The sequence below is a fragment of the Alnus glutinosa genome, chromosome 14 (assembly GCF_958979055.1).
Source record: "Alnus glutinosa chromosome 14, dhAlnGlut1.1, whole genome shotgun sequence".
NCBI classification, from domain to species: domain Eukaryota; kingdom Viridiplantae; phylum Streptophyta; class Magnoliopsida; order Fagales; family Betulaceae; genus Alnus; species Alnus glutinosa.
Genome location: NC_084899.1, coordinates 17,176,070 through 17,199,035, shown reverse-complemented (window position 1 = coordinate 17,199,035; position 22,966 = coordinate 17,176,070). Strand labels below are relative to the sequence as shown.

Sequence of the window (22,966 nt, the reverse complement as noted above, 5' to 3'; positions counted from 1 at the left end):
TTCGTTAGAAAAAGAAGTTGGACCATTGTTTTTTAATTTTTTTTAAACGATTATTTGGTATATATATATATATGAGCTGTTCCAAATTTCTTAAACTTTAATACATTAATTGATTTCGATCTTCTCTGAATATTGGATTTTTAGTAAAATGATATTTGATGGTAGTTTGATCGTGAAGCAGTGTTTTTTCTTTCTTCTTTTTGTTTTTCTAAACTCGAAAACAAACGTGGAAGCATGATCACCAGTTTCAAATTATAATACTAAATTGTTAATTAATATCCCCAAAACTTAATAGATTACGATAATGTTCCTTTCAAATTATATAAAATTGTTAATGTTCGCTCAAGAACAAAAATATCCTTAATTAAAAAAACTTTAAAAAAAGTTGAAAAGACTCGCTACTGGAATAGGGGGTGGCCGGGCTTTGTAACACCTCACCCAAACACATGGTAAATCTTTTACAAATCATTGCTTTAAACCGGAGGAAACAATTCGGTCTTTAAACTACATGAATGCATGTTATTTTAAACACACACATAGAGCTATATGTGTGTGTGTTTAAGCGACACTAAATAATGTTTTATTTTGTATTGTTTGAACTCTTAACGACACTAAAGTGAATAAAATAATAATAATAATAATAATAAAATAGGATCCTCATTTTTCCTCCACCTCCTCCTCTTTTTCTTCTTCTCTTCATGCATAAGCTCATGAAGCTTCTTCCTCCTTCTCCTCCTTATTGAGCCTCCTGCGCTCGTTGGAGTGCAGGAGGCTCCTATCTCTCTTTCTCTCCCTAAAAACATTAAACTAAAATATATAACTAAATTTTTCACCCCAAGAATTAGTGTTGTTTGAACAATAAACGACACTAATAATTTAGTATCATTTACTGTTTAAAAGACGCTAATTTAAATACCTTATTTTTTTAAAATTTAGGTATTGGTAAGAATTTAACGAAATTTGCAAAAATACCCATGCCTGAGTATTTTTGAATTTTTTATTTTTTATTTTTTAAAATAAACACAATGGTATTTTGAAAATTTTGATAGGATTTAACGGAAAATTCTTACGAATGGTTGAAATTGAAAAAAAAAAAATTGAAAGAAGGATACCCTAAATTGACACTTTTTAAAGTTTGGATACCTTTTTGTAAAAGTGATGAAAGATCAAGGATTATAAATGAAGTTTTCCCCAGTTTTTTTGTAGTGTATTTTTATACCCTATTTTCATGCACGAAGTTGGTGAAAACTTAATATTTTGTAAAAGCACTCAAAGTTTTGAGGTGTTAAAATTATCAGTTTTTGGACATGGTAAAATTAGGTTTTTCAAAACACTTACCTTAAGGGTTTCCACAATAACGATCAAATGTTGTTTTGAATGATCGAATGGTATGTTTCTGTACGCAACAATCAAATGTTGCTTTAAACCATCGAACGATGGCAGTTTGCCTGCAAATGAAATTTGGCCACTTCTGCCAAGCATGTGAAAGAGGGTTTATTTAAAAGAGATAGGATGAACCTTAGACTCTCATTTTGCCCTTTTTCTAATACTAGACCCTAGAACCCTAGAGAGAGAGAGAGAGAGAGAGAGAGAGTGGCACTATCTGAGAGTTGTGCTCTATTGTTTGAGAGTTGCACTCTTAAGACTTGGAAAGCTCCTCCATTGTGCCCATTTCCTGGCGTTTATTGAGTCTTTCCATGCATTTTTTTCACTTTTTTTTTAACCCCAAAACAATGTTTAACCACCTACTTTGCAACACCTTAGAGCATTTCCTTGGTTATTTAAAAAGGAAAATGTGATTATGGGAAGAAAATTATGGCCTTTGGAGTTTTTAAGTTATGTTTGTAACTTTGGTTGGTTTTAAACTTTATGCATGTAGTATGCTACCGTTCAAGAGTATTATGACCTTTTGTGGTCTTGGGTATGTGATAGATCACATTTTGGTAGGATGAATTAGGAAAAAAGACATTCAATGAAAAAGAGATTGAACAGTCTTAAAGAACGATCAAACGATCCATAATGTTTGAACAGTCCTTGAGAAACTACTGAACATTTTCAACAGAATATGCAGGATTAGGGTTTCTAAGTGAAGGATTAGGGTTTTACTTAGTATCTTGTCTAATATTAGAGAATGGCTTGCATAAAGGAGAAGATTGAGCTTTTGGTATGTTCGAAATTGGATCTAAGTGTTTGAGCTAAGTAATCACCCATGGAAATGCAAAAAAAAAAATGTTTTGGTCATCAAGTATAAATATTTTGTATATAAACTATACATTTTGATACTTATGTGTTTCATAAATTATCTCGTAAATCTAAAATTTTTGTAAATGATGATTTACTAATGCATTGATATTTATTGTTTTCCTTTGAACTTAACTATTTTTCTCAATTGAATTTATATACATTGTTGTGTGTCGTACCACCATAGGAAAAAGAGGTGCAAAATCTAAGGGTGCATACACTCTAGTATATGAACTTGACCCTATAGCCGAGTTTAGTAGATTTTAGGTTGCTTTGGATCAATTGGCCAAAATTACCGACGCAACCATCGACAGATGTGGGTCACACCATGCAACATCACTAGTGGTGTGGATCACGCGGGGTTAGACCCAATCGAGCCATTAGTGGTAGCCACTAGCCAGCCATTGTCCTCGCCGGAGCACCAACGTTGTATCAGATGTCCCATAAGGGCGCGCTGATGAGTGCCAAAAAGTGTATATTTGGACCCCTTAATTTACATTAGTTAAACCTTTAGCTTTATTACTTTCTGATGTTTTGTTTAGTTTTGGTGATTTTACGTTTTTGCAGGACATAAAGAGAAAAATGGTTATTTTCAAATGAAAATGCATAAAAGCTAGAGATTTGAAATTGTTGTGAAGTCGATCGATCGAAATTTTCTCGATGTCAATCGATCGATTATAAAATCGATCGATCGAATTTATGCGGAGTTGGAATTTCAGAAACCCTAGCTAACTCTATAAATACCATTCTTTTCTCATTTTTAGGAGAGGAACCGCGGAGGAGGCCGCTTAGGAGTGCCCTAGGGGCCGATTTCACTGTATCTTAGGGTTTTTGGGTCGATTTTGACCTAGAACTTCAATCTTTTGTAAGTTTATTCGTTTTTAATGCATTCTTGTAGTTTATTTATGCTTTCTTTGTTCATGTCTAGCTAATACTTTCATCTAGGGTTGAAGATAAAACCTCACCAGTGAATAGAAACTGAGTTTCATGCTTGTTTATGCTATTTGAGTTTATGGGCTTGATTTCTCATTGTTCTATTTCGGTTTTTGAGATTATTTTTGGATATCTCTTGTGATTTTCGGATACATGTGATGATTTGAAATGATTTCATTAAATTGATTGCTTGGGTTTTCATGTATGTTGGATATTCATTGTGTTTCATTCTATGGATACATTTGATGATTTAGTTGAAACTAGATATCTTTTGTGATTTGTGGAAGAATTGATTAATTGAATGATTTAAACTATTTTTGAAGCAAAAGTAGAACATACCTAAGATTTACATTTGAAAACCTCAAAATATGTGTGATGAGCATGAGATTAGGTTGTTGTGATTTGGTGAGTGTGGATTCCGAAACCCTAGATCCTTTTATTTTCATTAATTTTGTTTATGTTTTATTTTATCAAAAACCCCTAAATTTGGAACTAGGTTAAAATAGGATTAGTTTGAATAGAAATTAATTTTCACAACACAATTCCATGTGGGATCGACCTCGCACTTGCATAACACTATATTGCAAAATGATTCGTGCACTTGCGAGTATTATAATTTGCACAACAACTTTTTGGCACCGTTGCCGGGGAATTGTTTAGTTTGTGGAAATTGATTTTTGTTTGAATTGATTTTATTTTTCTACTAGTTTAGTTAGATTTTTTGTTTTGTAAATTTGATGTTTTGTTTCTGTTTTATGTTCTAACAAAAAAAAAAAAATAGAAAATTGTTTGTGTTTCCGGTTCTGTTTTTGCTACTGCTGCACTTTCTGAGTGCCTTGTATAATCGATCGATCTAACCAAAAGTCGATCGATCGAAAATATTTTAGTCATCAAGTATAAATATTTTGTATATAAACTGTACATTTTGATACTTATGTGTTTCATAAATTATCTCGTAAATCTAAAATTTTTGTAAATGATGATTTACAAATGCATTGATATTTATTGTTTTCCTTTGAACTTAACTATTTTTCTCAATTGAATTTATATACATTGTTGTGTGTCGTACCACCATAGGAAAAAAAGGTGCAAAATCTAAGGGTGCATACACTCTAGTATATGAACTTGACCCTATAGCCGAGTTTAGTAGATTTTAAGTTGCTTTGGATCAATTAGCCAGAGTTACCGACGCAACCATCGATGGATGTGGGTCACACCATGCAACATCACCAGTGGTGTGGATCATGCGGGGTCAGACCCAATCGAGCCATTAGTGGTAGCCACTAGCCAGCCATTGTCCTCGCCGGAGCACCAACGTTGTATCAGATGTCCCATAAGGGTGCGCAAACCGTACTGTAAAAGGGTTAAGGGTACAAATAGGCTATGTGGGAACAATTATGGATTGAAATAATTTATGAATATTATGTTGCACACCTAACTAGTTTGATTTTCTCCCTTAAACTACAATATGTTGTCCCCCAAATTATGCCTTAACTTCTTTACAAATGTACTATTGTTCTTGTTCGCTTAATTATTAAGATAATGAACACCAATATAATTTATTCAAATCTCATAACATCTTTAAAATGCTAATTATTTATACTTATTTCCAACTATACCAAGCTTATTGCATGGGCTAGGTTCCGTTAGCGATTTACTTATTAAGTTGTGAATTAAAGTAATTATTTTTCCACCTATAAACATCTTCTTCTTTCTTTTCTTTTTTATCATTTTTTTTCTACAACTTAGCAAGGTTACCCCAAGAGTGCGGATTATGTTTGTTTGCAAGGCTTGAGATGTTGTGAGAAAGACTTGTGGAAGCTAATGTATGTATATCATTTACGTATAGTTGTTCTGACGATGGTATTGTATATTTGTAACTGTTTTGTACTTGGAGGCTCTAGTTGTATTGATGATAGAATTTGTTACCAATGTATTTAGTCTTTCAGTTCAGATCAATATTTCACTTTTCGTTGCATTTATTCTGATATTGTTGTTATAGGTGGAACTTTCAATTGATTACTAGTTAATTATCTAGGAAGTGCTACGAGTAACATTCCGAGTTGTTAGTTTTATTTCTTGGCTATAATCAGTGACAAAAGTTCTTAGTTTTTGAGAATAATGGTCTCAAGAAGTCTAGTTTGTCCGAACAGCTAGAATTCGTGTCCGGACAAGACTTCCAGTAACTCTCATAGTTTACTCCTATTCGGACGGCTAGAAGCCGTGTTCAAACAGGACTTCCAGAAAGTTTGTGTTTCTTTATGTGTTCGGACAGATAATGTTCCCATCCAGATAGCTCTTACAGAAAGGTAGCATATGCTGTCATGTCCGGACAGATGGTTTTCCTGTTCGGACCGTTCTTACAGAAAATCCTCTTTTCTTATTGCGTCCGGACATGTTAGTAACCTGTTTGGACATCTTCGCCTAGGAATATGTTCCTGACTAGTATTAGAGTTTCTAAAGTCTATTTAAAGGGGTTTCCATGCAAGGTTTTATTAAGTATTCTACTCTGAAATTTTGTGTGCTAAGAAAGGGTTTTAAACTTGGATTATTATTGTTATATATCTTATTGAGTTTTTAGTTCAACCATTAACCTTGAACAATTAAAGCCAACCGGAGTTCCGGTTAAGGAGATCAAGAAGAAGAACTCTCCAGAGGTTCTGGGAGAAAAGCAGACAAATGGATCACTTGTTGTAATTCAAGAGTGTGACAATTACAAAGGTTTTGTGAGTATGAGCATCTTCTAATTCGCTATTCTTCGTAATTAAATTGATTTCTTGGGTTTAGCTGCCCTGGAGTGGTTTTTTTCTTTGAGTTCAAAGAGTTTTCACTTCGTAACCAAATATATGTATTAATTAATTTACTGCTTTACATATTTGGTTAATTGTTTGGGTGTGGTTGCTTTAGAGTCTATTTATTACTGTTACGAGTTAATTAATTTTGGAGGCAATAAAATTATTTTTACCACATCACATTAAAATAATAAATTATTAAATACTAAAAAAATTAAAATTAAAAAAGAAACTAAAAAAAAAATTGAAAAATAAAGGGAGGAGTGGCTCAACCACCCTTGAATCCCTAAAAATAAGGCAAGGAGAGGTCGGGGGGGGGGAGGGGGGGGGGGGCAGCCGCCATGGGGGTTAGGGGTAGCTCGTAGGCCACCCCCGACCTTTAGAAGGTGGCCTGCGAGCTACCCTCAGCTCATCCTGCATCCCTAAGGGTAGTGGTGTACAAACGGTGATAACCAGTGATTATTACATGGTTAAAATCGCTAACCGCCTAAGCAGTTATTGGGAGGTTATTGAGTAGATAAACCGGCAGTTGTATAACCGTTTTTTAATTTGGGTTTAGGGCCGATTTTGGACCGATTTTGGCCGGTTTTAGTGCAGGTTTTAAATCCAAAATAGTAACAAATCCAAATATAAATCCAAAACATTACAAATCCAAAATTATATTTTAATATATATATATATATAAGCGGTTAGCAGTTATTAACCGATTTTCCCAAACCCTATAACTGTTTTTGAAAGTGGTTATGCGGTTATATGGTTATGCAGTTAGTAGTTTTAAAGCAGTTATAATAGCTATGTTTGTACACCCCTACCTAAGGTGGGGCTTTTGTTTTATATTTTAATTTTTAGTATTTAGTAAAAAAATAATTAGTATTTTAATATGATGTGGCTAAAAATGATGATGTGGCTTAATGAGCATCACAAAAGGCGCATTTGCTTAAGAATTGTTTTTTAATACATTTAGCCAAAAATTTAATTAAGACTTTAATGAAAAATATTTCTAGTAATTTCATAAAAATTTTACTTTTATGTAGTGTTAACAATTAGAGTAATGCTCGTGACCAAAAAAAAAAAAAAAGAATTAAAGTGATGTTAGATACCACATTTTATCTAATAAATATTTTACAATACTGACTTGATAGTCTCAACCAACTTTTGATTTTTAGAGTAATGTTATATATCACAATTTACCCCATAAATATCAGATAACACTGATGTGTCAATCTCAACCAATTTTTGGGTCTTTATTTTTATTTTTTAAAAAAAAAAATAAAAATTGATATAAGGGTTAGTTGAGACTATCATGTCAGAATTATAAAATATTTTTAGAATAAAACTATTGTTTTCAGCATTACTCGAACAATTAAGATAGTAGCTTAGAAAATGGTCATTAGGGCAGGGGCATGATGAATCAAGAATCAGTGTAAGGTTGGTGAGCTGATTTATCAAACTGGGGTTTACCTCAAAAGTAAACCCTCGCCATCTCAACCTGAAAACGCCGTCTTTGAAATCATGCACGTTCACATAGAACTTGCAAACTAATTTGTGCGACATGGGGGTAGAGAAAGAAAGCATGCTTGAACACCCCTTTGTAACACCCCAATAAAATTAATTGATTGGTAATTAATTTCATGGTTTACCTCTCAGCCATATTTGCTACGGAATAAAACTCAGATCTCACACTCTCCGAAGAGAGCCTGGAACGAAAGACTTTTCAATCACTAATTTAAAAAGACCCACAATCTCAAAATCAACCAGAGCAAGCAAAAATATCATAACATAGATAATTTCTCCAAATGTTACCAGCATAGCATAAATATTACAAGCCAAGTCTAAAAGTCATAAATAAACATAAAAATTTAAGGCCAATTTTTGAGGAGGTAGATCAAATGAAGGATCTCAATCATGCCAAGCTTACAAAATGTTCACTACGACCCTTAAACCTTCACCCTTGTTCTTAAGCTTTAGAGGAGCCCTAAACCTAATGAGAGAGAGAATTCCTAGAGAGAGAAAGCGGCTTGTGGTGTGATACCAACCTCTTTGAGGTAACCCTTGTTTTTCAATTCATTATTATTATTATTATTATTATTATTATTATTATAACCTTGTGATTTATCAAGCATTTCATTTGCTTTAGCATGCCATGTTGTGTTTATAATTTATCACATAAGAATAATTACTTTTTCTTCAAAAGATGAGATTATATTTAGGGGAAACTTCATAAAAGGGTATCGAACTATAGGCCGTTTTGACAGAAGGACATTAAACTTCAAAAACTGTCGAACCCGAGTATTCAATTATCCTAAACCATCACTTTAGGGCATTCCGTCTGGTTTAGGCATTAAAACCATACGGAATTGCAATCATGTGACTTACTTAAGCCACACTACCCATTTTGCCCATATGCTAAATAAAAACAACGCTGTTCTCTCATTGACATCTTTGCATGTCTTTCCCTTCCACCCAACAACCTCCTCCTTCCTTTATCTTGTTTCTCTGTTCCTGCTGTTTCTCTAACCACTGCGGCCATTTCTGTACATACAAATCTTACCATTATATCCCTCACTTTCATGCAAAATGCTCTCCACGCGTCTCGATGAAACTCTCTTTGTGCAAAAAGAAGAAGAACAGGAGCCATGACCGATTGGTGCAGGAGTCATCGCGGAGCCAGTAGTAGTTGTCGATCCTTGCGTCCCCGAACATTTCCATCACGTACTCCACCTTCTTGGCCACCGGAGGCTTAGGCTTGGGCTCTGTCGCCATCGTTGCCAGAGCACCATGGGACGAAGGCTTAGGCTTGGGCTCTGCTCCACCGCCAGATGGCACATTGTAGAAACGTTCATTTAATCTACAAAATACAGCCAAAAATGGCCACTCCTCAGTCCTCACTGTCTTAAACAAAATGCTGGAGCTCAGTATATATTTACTATTTTACATGCTTCAGTTTTACGTAAAATCGCAAAGAGACAATCGAGCCAGAGAGAACTGAGGTTGAAGTTTGAACCTCCTCGTGTGCTCCATCTCATGTATATTCATGTACCCATATTGTACCAGTTATTTCGACCATATCTGCAAAATTTGGCAGATTTTCACAGATAGCTAGATTATGAGTGTTGTTGAAGTCCAGAGAAAGGAGACCTGTGTGTTTTCCCTCTTAGTTTTACTTTCTATTTTATTTTTTCTTTAATGTTAGAAATTTGGAAAATAAAATAATCGACCAATGGGATTAGAGGAGAGAGTTTCAGGCAAATCTTTGTGTTGGGACTTTGACGGTGAGGGGCTGAAGCTTTGAAGAGAGAGGAGAGATCAGATCAGAGAAGGTGCTTTGGAGGAGTTTTATGAGGATAGCGAGGCCAAGCTATTGGCTAGAAGTAGATACTAGAAGGAAATAGAAGATTTTCCTGGAAATAGAAGTTCCTAGAAGTCCAAGGCGTGCATGTTGTCAAAGAAAGTAGAAGCATGTTGGGTTGACACGTGAGCATCAGTTTTGGATAACACTATATTACCGTAGCACTCTTTGTAATGGGATACTCGAGTTGACCATACACAAGAACTTGGTCGGGATTATTTCAAAGAAAATCATGAAACAAGGAGAGTTAATGAGAAGGCTGCTTGGTGATGGAGAAGAAGGTGGTTATGATGCTGTTGTCGTGGAGTCTGGATATGGTGGTTTTGTTGTTGCTTGTCGGATGTCAATGACGGGAATAAAGGTATGCTTGATTGAGAAAGGCTGAAGATGGGAAGCTCAGGATTTTCCAACTGACAGCTTGAAGATCATATCTGCTGTGAGGATGGAGAACCAGAATGTAGGTGTCAGCTTTGGCCCAAATGATGCTTTATTCTAGGTCACTATCTCTTAATTTTTTAGCCTCTTCTCCATCTTTGGAAATCAAACATAAACATGAAGAAAAATATCATGAATTAATCCGTTGTCAAAGATAATATATATGAATCTGTTTGATGAAAATAGGTATATCTTTTGTTTCACTAGCTTCTTTGACAAGTGCTATGGATGCTCGTTCACATCTGGCACACCGCGATGTTCATGAACTAAGGTGACATCTGTAAAATCATTTGAAGGTGGTGCCCATGCAGAGCGTCAAGTCCGGCACACAGCTCCTCAAGGTGCAGCGGCTTGGACATGCATGGGAGAGACCATCGGAGTCTTTGAGAGAGGCGTTGGGTCGTGGACTACTGGCTGGAGGCGGCATAAGGTTGCACGTGATTTACGGGTATTGTTGTTTAAGACGGCGGTAAAGAAGCGCATGGTCGTCCGATCGTCCACGCCAGTTGCATTATGAGTGGAGCCCACATTTTATTATTTATTGTCCTTTATATGTATTTTTTTAGGGGCATAACGAGTATTGTAACTTAAGTAAATCACGTGCGTGCACGTGATTGAGATTCTGTCTGGTTTTAACGCTGAAACCAGACGAAATACCCTAAAGTGAGGGTTTCGAATAATTAAATACTTGGGTTCGACAGTTTTTGAAGTTTAGTATCCTTCCGTCAAAACGGCCTATAGTTCGATACCCTTTTGTGAAGTTTCTCCTTATATTTATGATTTTCATGTTTTATCATGTTGATATGTTTAAAAATGTCTTTATGATATTATTGGAAGCTTTGGTTAAGGTTTTCTACGTAACGGGTAGATGTTCTGGGTCTATCAAGCATTTTGGTACCCATTGAATGTTGCATTGTATCTCGTCGAACGATCGACCCTTGCTTACCGAATGTTTGATACTGAGGACGAACATTTGAAGGGTCGTTGAATGAGACATTGGGGTTTTAATGATGGGGTAGTCTGTCTATTTCTTAATTAGAGTTTTCACGTGCATAGATTAGAGTCTCGAGGTATTGTTCGTAATATTAAGATATGTTTCGCAGTAGCGGAGTTCAAGATATCCGAATTTGTGGATAAGCGTTTGAGCTAAGTAAATACTTACAAAACTGATTTCAGTTTAACATGTGATATGTTAGAGGACTAAGCATGATTTATTCTTCAAAATGATAAGTCCTAAGCCTACTAATTTTATAACCTGTCTAGATTGCTTCAAATAGATAAGTGCCTACATATGATTTTCTTAAAGTAAATAAACAATATTAGCTTCGTATGACATGATACACCGGTACGTGATATATTACTGCTATGAGCTTACTATTATACGAGCTTGACCTTATGGTCACAGAAATTTATTTTAATGTTTGACCTTGGATCCAACGGTTGTTTTGTCATGGGCATACCATGTACGGATGGGGTCATGGTTATTGCAAGTTGGATTTAGTAGGGCTGCTAGTATATGACGGTATGCATACTATATCCAGGGCATCGATGCTGTATTACAAGTTCCTCGGAACAGCTCTGATCCTACCAAGGAGTGGTTAAGAGATATGTTAGACCATATGGACAATAGTTATGATTAAATGAACACACACACACACGTAGCATGATTTCTCTGTATTAAATATAAGTTATTGTTACAGGAATTATGCCTCATCTCGTCTTCAAAATAAACTACATTTTTAAATGCATAATAATGGAGACAATACATGTTATATTTGTAAAAACTCATGTTTAAATATTGCAAGGTTATATTCTGTCAATTAAGTCTTGGTGTATAATTGGTTTTGTAATAATTTCTTACCAAGTTGTGAACTTATATAGTTATTTCTCTTTTACTGTAAAACACCTCGATGTTTTGCAGATTAGCAGATTGCAAGGCGGTAGAGTGAGAAATTCTCTGGGATGAAAATGCCAAGCGAATGACTCGTATTGTCAGGTTGGATAAATAATAGTTAACTATTATTCTATAGTAATGTCTATTTGGAGGCTCTGAGTCTATAATTAATGATATATAATTCTGTCTTAAAGGTTATTGTTAGAACTCTTAGATTAATTTATTCTATTTTCTACTACAGTATACTCTAGTTATTAGTATAGCGTAGTGAATTCATCTAATTACTATTTAATTGGCTAATGATACTGCGAGGAACACTTCAAATTAAGTAAATATAATTATTTAATTTTGGGGATGTTATAGTTATGTAGAATGATGTGGCAATGCCCAGATCAAGAAAAGGAGTGACTCCCCTACAATTGGGGAGCTTCCTATTAATTTCCTCCTATTTAAAAATGAAAAGATACCATATTAACGTTAATGTCAGCCTCTGCTATTTACATGCTAGGATTAAACCACATCAGTCATCTCTCCAAGAACCCTATTAACGTTAGTGGGCCAGCCTCCGCTAGCCTTTAATAACATTACAATGTTCTCCAAAATGTGTCACAGCTCCAACAACCATCTAGTTGTTAATGTGGACAAGTCGCAACCACATCATCAAAAGCCACATCTTCATATGTTGATTTTGTTTGGATCTATGAAAAATAGTGAATTTTCGGTGTCAACTGCATAACCATTCGACGTCAACACTTGGATCATCCTCGGTGGAAAGAAAAATGGAACAATGATATCCCACGATCAAGACAATTGGCCAAATTCCGCGAAACCATTTCATAGAAGTTCATGGATATCTTCTTTTTATAAAGCAAATCGACTTCGATTCTTGAATAATCCACATCACTTCTACTTTGATTGTAACAAAAGATTCCCCTTCTATGTGGAAAATGCCCGTGTCAATAACTATGATTCCTGGTCATCTAGGTCATCTTCGGTGGATCGCAATATGGAGCCCTGGGTCTGTAATTGCGGGTTAACTGCACTATTGAAGACTGCTCGAATTGACCATAACCAGGTACACGATTTTGGGGCTGCCCTCGGGATGATGCTAAAGCGATAAGCATCTTTAACTTGTTCTTTATATTGCAAGTTCTATGTCACTTATTTTCTTTATAGTATACCTTGGTTTAATTGTTGCTAGTGTTAGGCAAAAAAATCAATGAAGTTATCGACTAAATTCCAATCCAATAATGCCTTACGTCTTTGGATTGGAATTGAAGTAGTAAAATAGAAAATTGAAGTAGTTTCATGTAGTGGATTTGCTATAGAGTGGAAAACTAAAGCAATTTTAATTGATATTGAATTGCAATGTTTTTATGTACTAGTTTTCATATTTTGCATCTTCATCATATTGATCTCCAATTAATTCACATTGTTTTGCTCACTATATGATCAAACTGGACAAACAAAGTTCTGGTACAGAATTGTATAATTTTTAACATTATATATGTTAAATTTAAGCAAGTTTACTTGTTAATTTTTCCTTTAGTTTAAATCTGAAAGATAAGAAGAACGTATGAATGCCAGCATAGAACATCTTTCTTACTTTACTAGAGCATCTTAAATCTAGCAAATGTTTGTAAATGTTGGATAAGGTTATTGATTGGTTAATTATTTGACCAACTTAGAAAGATTCTATTGAGCAATTGACTAGTCTATTGCCATGTAACCCATAATAGATTATATTAGGCAATTGACCAGTATAGGGTCATGTACCCCAGACTGGAGCACATTGGGCAATTGGCATGTATATGTTCATGTACTTTAGAGAACTTCTTATTGAGTAGCCAATCAAAATAGAACGGACAACAAGAATAGGGTCATGAGTTACGTATTATGCTATTGAGTGATTAAATGCCTAATGCAAAAAGAGGGAGAACATCGGTCCCTCAATGACAATTGGTTTGATGCCATGATTTGGGTGTTTGAAATCGAGCATACAATTACGACCGCCAGGCGAAGACAACAGTTATGCATGTTAGCGATTCATTATGAGAGCATGTAACATAAAGGGAAATTGGCACAGTGGCTAGAGCATGGCCATAGAACCCAAATCAAATTATTTTGGACAGCTAGACAGAGCAAAACATACAACCAGAACATGGCAACACATTATACGTAACACCTTGGCTTTTAAATAAGTAGTAAATCAGAAAATATCTAATTTTTCAGGTGACGCAACTACTTATTAAAACTCACGCAATGAAAGTTATCATGTATAACGTTTTCTTTTAATTTTAAGAACAAAAAATTCATTCAAAGAGAACATATCAGAGCTAATACTAAAAGGACACTTCATAAATATAATCTTATATTGTTATTATAATTCACAACTATTGTCTTGATACAACTCAAAAGCTGCTATAAGTGACATAAAAACTACAATTGCCTTATAGTAAGTCCGCCCTTCAAAAGAGAGGCATTTTGCAAGTCTCATAGAACAGACATATACAGATCTTTGTCAATAGTCTCCTTGGGGACATATTTAAAATTACCACAATTTTACAGGTGAATGTGTAAGTCCACGACTTAGCAAGTACAAACATTCTGATTATTACGTAAGTGGCGTGAGCTCCCTTTTTCCTTTGTAAATTCCTCTAAAAACTATCATAACACAAGGTTTTCACAAAAATGTTTTGTTTATAAAGTTATAACTATTTCTCAAACAAAGCCAATGAGTCTATTTATATATAATAATAAAATTAACATATTTTCATTTGCATTTGCATTTTTTTGACTATTCATATAAATCTACATCCCATAATATGGAGAAGTAAAGCAGTTCATGTGATGATAATGAAAAGCATTCTTTAGATGTAAATCAACACATATCATATCTCATGCATATTCCATATAAATATATATACTAACATGCTCATTTATCACATTTTCACACATTTAGATATCCAATATCTTGCATAAGTTAAGTTTATATTTTCCCTTAACCGCTAGAATTTGTTAAGTGTATACTCTCACTTAACCATTGGGTTTCTTGTATATTATACCTTTGTCAGCTTCAAGGTGCTAATTAAGTGTATAACCTTACCTCTATCAGGTTAATTAGGCTTTTTATTTCCTCCGAAGTTAAAGTATATTATACCTTTGTCAACTTTAAGGTGCAAGTGTATAATCTTACCTAGCAATCGGGTTAATTAGGCTTTTTACTTTCCCATCCCTAACTTCGGGTGTTAAGTGTATCTGTTAACCATTTTCACAAAATCACATATTTCACAAATCATATTTTTCACAGTGATCATGGTTTTCCTTCCAAACCTCATTTCCGTTCATCATTTTCTTTCAAACACGTTTTCATTAATTAAACATATGTAATACGTCATGACAATATAATTTTCATAATCATATTCAAATACACATGGCTCATAATTACCAATAAAATCATATATACATCCTAGCTGCATTAAAACATTTAAGTGTGGTACAAAAAACAAATATTGCAGCACAAGATCGAACTGGAGCCTACTAAACTAAAATAAGGGGGACAAGCACAGAAGGAAAAATAAATACAGCTAGGGGAGGTTTTTATTCCAAGCTTTTTATTATTATTATTATTTTCCTTTTTTTTTTCTTTATTTTACTTTTTCCATTTTTTTCAGATTTTTTTTTTTTTTGGTCTCTTTCTAATTTTTCACTAATCCCTCTATATATATATATCACCAAGTTGTATGTACAATTGGTAGTTTGAGGGGCTTGGGGATGCATTAAAGAGCTTAAAAAAATACATTTAGCACATAAAAAGTTGTGCTAAACAAATATTGGTCCGTTTTGTAAAAAATTTATTTTCTTTTTTCTTTTTCTTTTTTTTGTGCATTTTTTGCTTGAAAAAAGCCCAAAATTACATTTTAAGTGAAGCTTAAAAATAATTTTTTTTTTTTTTTATAAACAAAAACTCTATTTCTCTATACAATCCTAAACAGGCTCTAAATATAATTTCCCCTTTTATTAACGTGGTTTGCCTGCAAATTCCTGTAAAGGGAGAAAGAAAGAGATCGACTGATCGAGTATACATTAACACTAGGCCTGCTCAATATATCATAATTAGCTGCATGCCCTAAACAAGAACCTTAAAACGATAATTATAAACAATCTTGCTTAGAGAATGAAGACTAGATCGATCTTCTAGGGGTCTGCAGCTTTATTTATGAACTTGATTGACACCCTCTACCTAGGGTTTCCACTTTAAGCCCTTTAATTAGGGTTCTCTTACACAAAACCCAAGCAATCATTATACATGTTTCTTAATCTTATTTAAATTCTCCCCATGCTATTTCCTTCTCAAACCATACAAAGCCAAACCAAACACGTGTGCACATGCATTATTGCCTCTCTATGTATATATAGTTATATACATACATACATATTTATATATATACATAATATATATTACATACACATGTATAGTCACATACATGTACGTACATATTCATACCTGCCCTAACATACAACCAAAATACATACATACATGCATTCTTTCTATACAGAAACGTACAAAAACATGAGAGAGAGAGAGAGAGAGAGAGAGAGAGAGAGAGAGAGAGAGAGAGAGTTAGAGAGGCATGAATATTAAATAGGGCACTGTAACGTCACTGTTTTATTCCCGGAAGAGAGTCGGCCAAACAAACTTTCCGGCCAACTCCCACACTTGCATAGGCCTTTATTCTATATAATATATAAATGGTGGTACGTAACTCCAGCCAACCGTTATGATTATTCCACAGCCTTTTTAGTCAACAATATCCTAACAACCTTTTCCTTCACATGACCCCTCCTTAAGACTTTAATATTTTTTTTTTTTTTTTTACACAAAAATCAACACTTCATGCAAACATCCCTTATTACAATTACTGCACAATCATTACCCACTAATTATCACCACTAATTACCTCCGTAGGTGAATCCTGTAGGTCCAGCCGGAGGGATGAATCCTCCGGTGCTGCCTTCTGGGTGCTGAGTTGATTGAAGCAACCGAATTTGTCGTTTCAAGAACTTGACGTAGCAAATGGCTTCGTCTAGCATAGAAGCCGTGTCCATTTTTGTGCCGCCGGGGACGAGTCTTTGGAGGATCCGGATTTTCTCGCTTATCCTTTCTCGTCTGTGACGCGCAGCCACGCTTTGAGGGTCCTCGCTAATCCGAACGTTTCGCCTTTTCGGCCTTTGGATTGTGGCCGGATCAATGTCCACCGGCTGCATCGCGGCAATCTTGTACATCATTTCCTTCATGGCTCCAAGCTCCTCGTCTGGCTCCCCCTGATCTTCTTCCACTAATTGGTTTATTCCAATATGATCAGCAAATACATTTGGGGAGGAAACAATATTATGGTTGGAAGAGGATGGTGCTTGGTGGGTCTGAAGAGCTTGATCATTTGGCCAAAAAGAATTAAAGGGAATTTGTTCTTCGATGGGCAGTTGGAAATCCCAAGCGCTGTTTATGAGCTTATTATGGTGGTTGATGTCCATGGCTGTGGGGTTTTGTGTGGAAAAAAGAGTGAATTTCTATAAAAGCAGCATTAGAAATTGAAAAACATCTCTTGGGTGTTTTGTAGCTTCAAACAAGTTGGTTCATGTGTGTGAGAGAGAATGATTTGGAGCAGGTCAGATTTTTACTCCAAGCTAGTGAATGATGCAGAAAGATTTAAAAAGGACTTGAAAAAACATCCAGAAGTTGGGTGGTGGACCCACTAGGATCAAATGATCAAGGGTTAAGATTTTCTTTTGTTTTCTGGCAAAGTACTTACTCTACAAAGTCTAGGGTCAAGAAATTGCACCTACTAACCTTTGCTGGGCTAATCAGCTGACCATTACAAGCACTAAAATCCTAGGGCTAGCTTCTTCTTCAAGGTTTGCTTACTTCCGCATAATCTGTTTCAGTCAACGTTGGGTTCTAGCTATATGTATTTCTTGGAGAGAGATAGAACTAGAGTCGGTTTTTTTTTTTTTTGAATAAAAATGCAACAAACAAACTCAAATATATATGTTTAATGGCCCCAAAGAAACAAGCTAGTAAGGTTGTACAACACAAATTCACAAGAAAATCAGAAACAAAACATATACATATAAATGATCACCAACATCTGAATACGTTTTTCAGATAAATCCCAAGATCTAAGCAATCCCTCTTAGGCTGAAAACCATGTACAAGGAGGTAGCAGGCTTAAATCTAATATCAAACAATGTGTCTGGAAGAACACCCACAATATTTCTAGACTTTCGTGAAAAATCCTGACGTTTTTTTTTTTTCCCCTTACACAGAGTACGTACACTACGTACAGCAGCTAACATCCACTTAATAATTATGCTCATATGAATTTAGCATATGATCAATCTACTGTATATGTATTTGCATATGAGTTTTTGAACCAAACTGCAATAGACTGATCATATGCAATGGGATAAACTCGGCCTCTTTTCTTGAATCCTTTTGCTTTCAAAACTAAGATCTCTTCTTCAAATAATTTAAAAGGAGAAATAAAGGCCGCTAACTATTAAGTCATGGAAGAAGATTACAAGAAGTACTTGACTCATTTGTTTCTGTTATTTCTATTATATATATATATAATTTTTTTTATATGATCATGAACCCCTTTGAAGTAGGACCACTTCATATACCCGCTCTTAATAGGTAAAACTTAAGGCCCATATTTCGCGTCCTCTCCGCATGGACCAAGTTGAGTCGCGAGTTTCGCATGAGGGGTTAGCCCCAAGTGACCGGTTTAAACTCAATGGGAACTCGAACTAAAGAATGGATAACCTCAAGTGACCCCTTTAAGCATTGAGTCAACCCCTTGGGGGTAATTTGTTGCTGTACATTATTGCTCTTAGCTAGATTAATTTTAATCTCACCCCATAAAAGAGACCTATTCTCCTCTCTCATAATTAAAGAAACATATATCGATATTGAAGATAATTGATCTCTTCAATTAATTGCCATACACTGATTCTTTTTTCTTTTTTGGATAAATTTCGGCATTATACTTAGCTTTGAGGTGATGAAATTACTATCGCACTCTTTTTGGAACATTAAACCTTATTTTAATTAATTAGGGTAAAACTCTGAAAGATAACAATATCCGGACAACATATATATATATATATATATATATATATATATATATATATATGCCAACTGTAAGTGGAGACAATACGTTACCTTTTTCTTTTTGGCTAGCTAGTTTATCATATTGAACTCAATGATACGTGTTGCTGTAGAGCAAGGCATCGAAACGCGCGTGCTTTTACTATGAGCTAGATTGTAGATAAATACATAGTTAATTTGAGAAATATCAACAAGCTATAATACGTATATATATATATATATATATATATATATATATATATATATATATATATATATATATATATCATCCAATCACACCAAATTCATACACCCAACCTGCTGAAACCTATCCCCATTCTCCATCACCGCCTACTCAACCCAACCGCCACCGCTGCCACTACAACCGGAGTCGCCACCAATGGGTTGGCCAGTGGAATCGGAGTCGGAGTCGACCTGAGCCGACGATGAGTGACGCCCGAACAAAAGGGTTGGCTCGAAGGCCACCCCTAGGTTCGGGCCAACCCCAGACCCCGGAGGTGGCCGCGCAGAGCTTGGGGTGGCCATCAGCCCAGCCCTAGATGGATCTAGGGCTGTTCCGAAGGCCACCCCCAGACCCCAGGGATGGTCGCGCGACTACCCCATGGACCGGGGGTGGCCGCGCAGGGCCTGGGGTGGCCATTGGGCCAACCCTAAATTCATCTAGGGTTGGCCCGAAGGCCACCCCCAGACCCCGGGGATGGCTGCGCAGCCGCCCCATGGGCGGGGGTGGCCGCGTAGCCACCCTCGGCCAACTTTGGGTCCAAGAAGAGCGGACGGGACTACCCACTTCGTTCGGTTCCGTCGCTTCGTCGTCTTCTCCTTTGAGTTCCGACACCTCCGCATCACATGAAAAGCCCCAGTCTGGCCGTGGAGTTGCCGATCTCGAGTGTCCAGCGTGGCCGCGTGGGGTAGTGGCTCTGTGGCTGGGAGGATTTTTGGTTTTTGTTTAGGGTGAAAGAAGGAGGGATGATCCGGTGTTTTGTCAACATTTACCTTTTTTGTTCTATGCTGATATGTCAACCTCTTATTGTTGGACAGAAAGGTCTTAGTTTTTGCCACCACTTAATAGAAGTTATACTCTATATATATATAATATCGATCTTCTTTTTTACAAGAATTCAGTCTACCTATCACCATATCGAGGAAGTGCCCGTACCATGTACTCGAAGCGTACAAATTAATCTTTTAATTAATTAGAAGAAAATAAGTTTTCGTTTCACAACCAGTTGAATGCCTCGAGTTTGACGAAGAATTTTTTGAAGTAGATATAGGTAATTGATGTGAATATAAAGTAGATAACAATTTTGAAATTTTTGTATAAAAAAAAAGTTAAAAAATAAATAAAAAATAAAAAATTATTTTGTATGTAGTAGGTTTTTTGTTTGAATAATAGAAAAAAAAATTGAATGATATGATATAAAAAGTAAGAATGTTTTGAGGTTGTGTTTTTTTAAAAAAAACACTTGCATCCAAATTGAGGTTACCCAATCGGTTACCAAACACCGCCTAAGTAATTTCATGTTACCAAAAGTGCTAGCTAGTTAGATTTTTTTTTTTTTTGTTTGAATGAAAGATCTGAGTATTTCAATGATCAAATATCACGAGTATAAAACTCTTATATTATAAAGCATAAAGTTTTGCAAAATCATACTCACATGCTATAAGGTTACAAAGTCATAGATACAAACAAAACTCTTACAATAAAGTACTATCTTTGACTTTTATCTTCTGCTAATCCATGTACAAAAATAATTAAAGAGTAGATATGCTATGAGCATACTAGATCTAAGAAAGGGTAACCAAATATCCTAACAAAATTTATTTAAACCGGCCGTGAGAGATAACCCCTCACACCGAATTATCCAGGCCGTGAGAGATAACCACTCACACCAAACTATCCAAGCCGTGAGAAATAATCATTTACACCTGACTAACCTTTATCCCATAAATCGTCCATGAGTGCAAATTTATGTAAAATAAAACTCTTATTCCAAACAAAAACACAACTAGTAAACAGTAGCAACAGCCATAGAGAAGATGAATGGCACAACACAGAGGTAGATGGATGGATGTATAACGAAGAGACCAAAATTACTAATCTGGTCAGAAAGCACCTACAAGAAAAAAAAAAAAAAAAAAAAAAAAAAAAAAAAAAAAAAACCAGAATGGGAGGAGAATGGTAGGAGCAGGGAGTAAAAAGAGAAAGGGAAAGGAGGATAGAGCAAATCTGGGTCAAAGTGCAATAAACCGGCATAAATTAAATAAAAAAGAAGAAGCTATACTTAGCTAATTTGATGAATCTATATACTATAATGAACTTATAGTACTAATTTCACTTCTTCTTCTTTTCCACCTATTAATTTAATGTATTTTTCACTATTATATTATTTCAACTGCATAACAGTCTACTGAATATAATTTCTCATTAGTAAGAACTTTTATTAAAGCTATTGTTTATATATATATATGAACTGGAAAATAGCAACGACTTATCGACAAAACTAAATGAAAACCCACAGGTTAAAATTAGAGTTGTATTGCTATTCCTGTCTGAGTGATGAGGTACCATCAATAATGAAACACTTAACGTACGATTCAGAGGGAATAGACTTAGAAAGATCAAATCGCATCACCCTTCAATCTGCATCAGACGGTGGGGCAAGTTTCTTAGGTCATCTTTTGTTTTTAAGTGCAACACTCCACTCTTTCTTTGTTCTGAGTCATAATTCTTGTTGTTCTCCACTTGCGCGTGCACAAAGCAATCATTTTAGGGTTTCACTTGGGTGTTATATATATCCCAAAAACACATTAATTATTTATCATTTCCCTATGCATGGATTTCACATAACCATATACATATATCTCCATGCATGATCAGTTCTATATATATATATGGCTAATTTTGATGATCACAATCGATCGATCGATCCGATGGTATATCTTATGGACTAGAACTTAATTGTAATCAATTAAACGAGAGCCAGCCATAAATGCATACAATTATTCTAGCGCCTACGAGCCGGATCTTTGAAAATTTTGATCAGTTTAAATTGATCTTGAACGTTCAGCAGTGATGATCATGCCTTAAATTGTTGGTCAGAAAAGTATCACAGGAAAATGCAAGAACTCATTTAATGTACACGTGCATGTACGTGTATTGTTTGCAAATTGTAGCAACTTAATCATAGACTAGCTAGGACGTCCATCCACAGTCGATTTAATTAAAAATAGGGTACACATATTTAATTAATTACAAGTACACATTGCATCAAGGGATGTTGAAACCCAAAAAGTGGCTCACCAACGAATCTACCTAGTCTTATATACATATATCCAAAAACACGTACAGATGTATAGAGACTAGAGGGCAGTGAAAATTACATATACCTGATACATGATAAAAAGTAAATAGAAAGAAAAAAAAGAAATGAAAGGAAATCAATTATGGACGCGCGCAAAAGATGCATGTGATTTTCTGAATTTTGCCAGCCCACCCTATCTGATTTGAGTAATTTGTCTTCAGTAAAGTGTTGAGATTTGTGTATAAATTTAAAATACAATAATAAAAGTGGAAGCAATAGACATAGGAGAGACAAAAATTGAATTACGGGTGGTTCGGTGTTAAACATATACGTCCACCACTCTGAATGGGCTCTATGCCTACATTGTGTCTCATTAACTTGTTTTTCTACAATTAATATAAATATTTCTATTTATAAGGCCGGTTTAGAGTAAATATGTACAATAATAATAATCAAACCCCTATGATTTAATTACAATTAATCCGTAAATACAAAATATTTTAATATCAACCAAATATGAAATACCATCTAGGCATCTTGGCAGTGAAGGTTAGAACTTTTACCTAGAAAAATCACCGAGTGGTGCTTTTGTTTATGGCCTATGAAATGGTGGGGATATGGCCCTTATCAAAAAGAGAGCCAGTTTTGTCAATAGTTGGTAAATAAGGAGGAACAGTTTCACGAGAAGGATTGGATGAGATCCAGCACTATACAAAAGATAATTAAAGGGAAACATGGCCAACTCAGCGTCTGAGTTGCTTAGACTGAGGAATTTCAAGTTTCCAACTATGGATAAAGGAAAACAAAAGTGAATGTCAATCTTGTTGGGTTTAAAATGGCCCTCAGAAA

General features: G+C 35.2%; 1 protein-coding gene across 1 annotated transcript; it reads right to left on the bottom strand.

Annotated features, from left to right (window-relative positions):
• Positions 1–16,597: 16,597 nt before the first annotated feature.
• On the bottom strand, positions 16,598–17,179 carry LOC133856750 (transcription factor HEC3). Its single transcript, XM_062291795.1, has one exon. It carries the CDS (start codon positions 17,177–17,179, stop codon positions 16,598–16,600), a length of 582 nt encoding a protein of 193 aa, XP_062147779.1.
• Between the last annotated feature and the right edge of the window lie 5,787 nt (positions 17,180–22,966).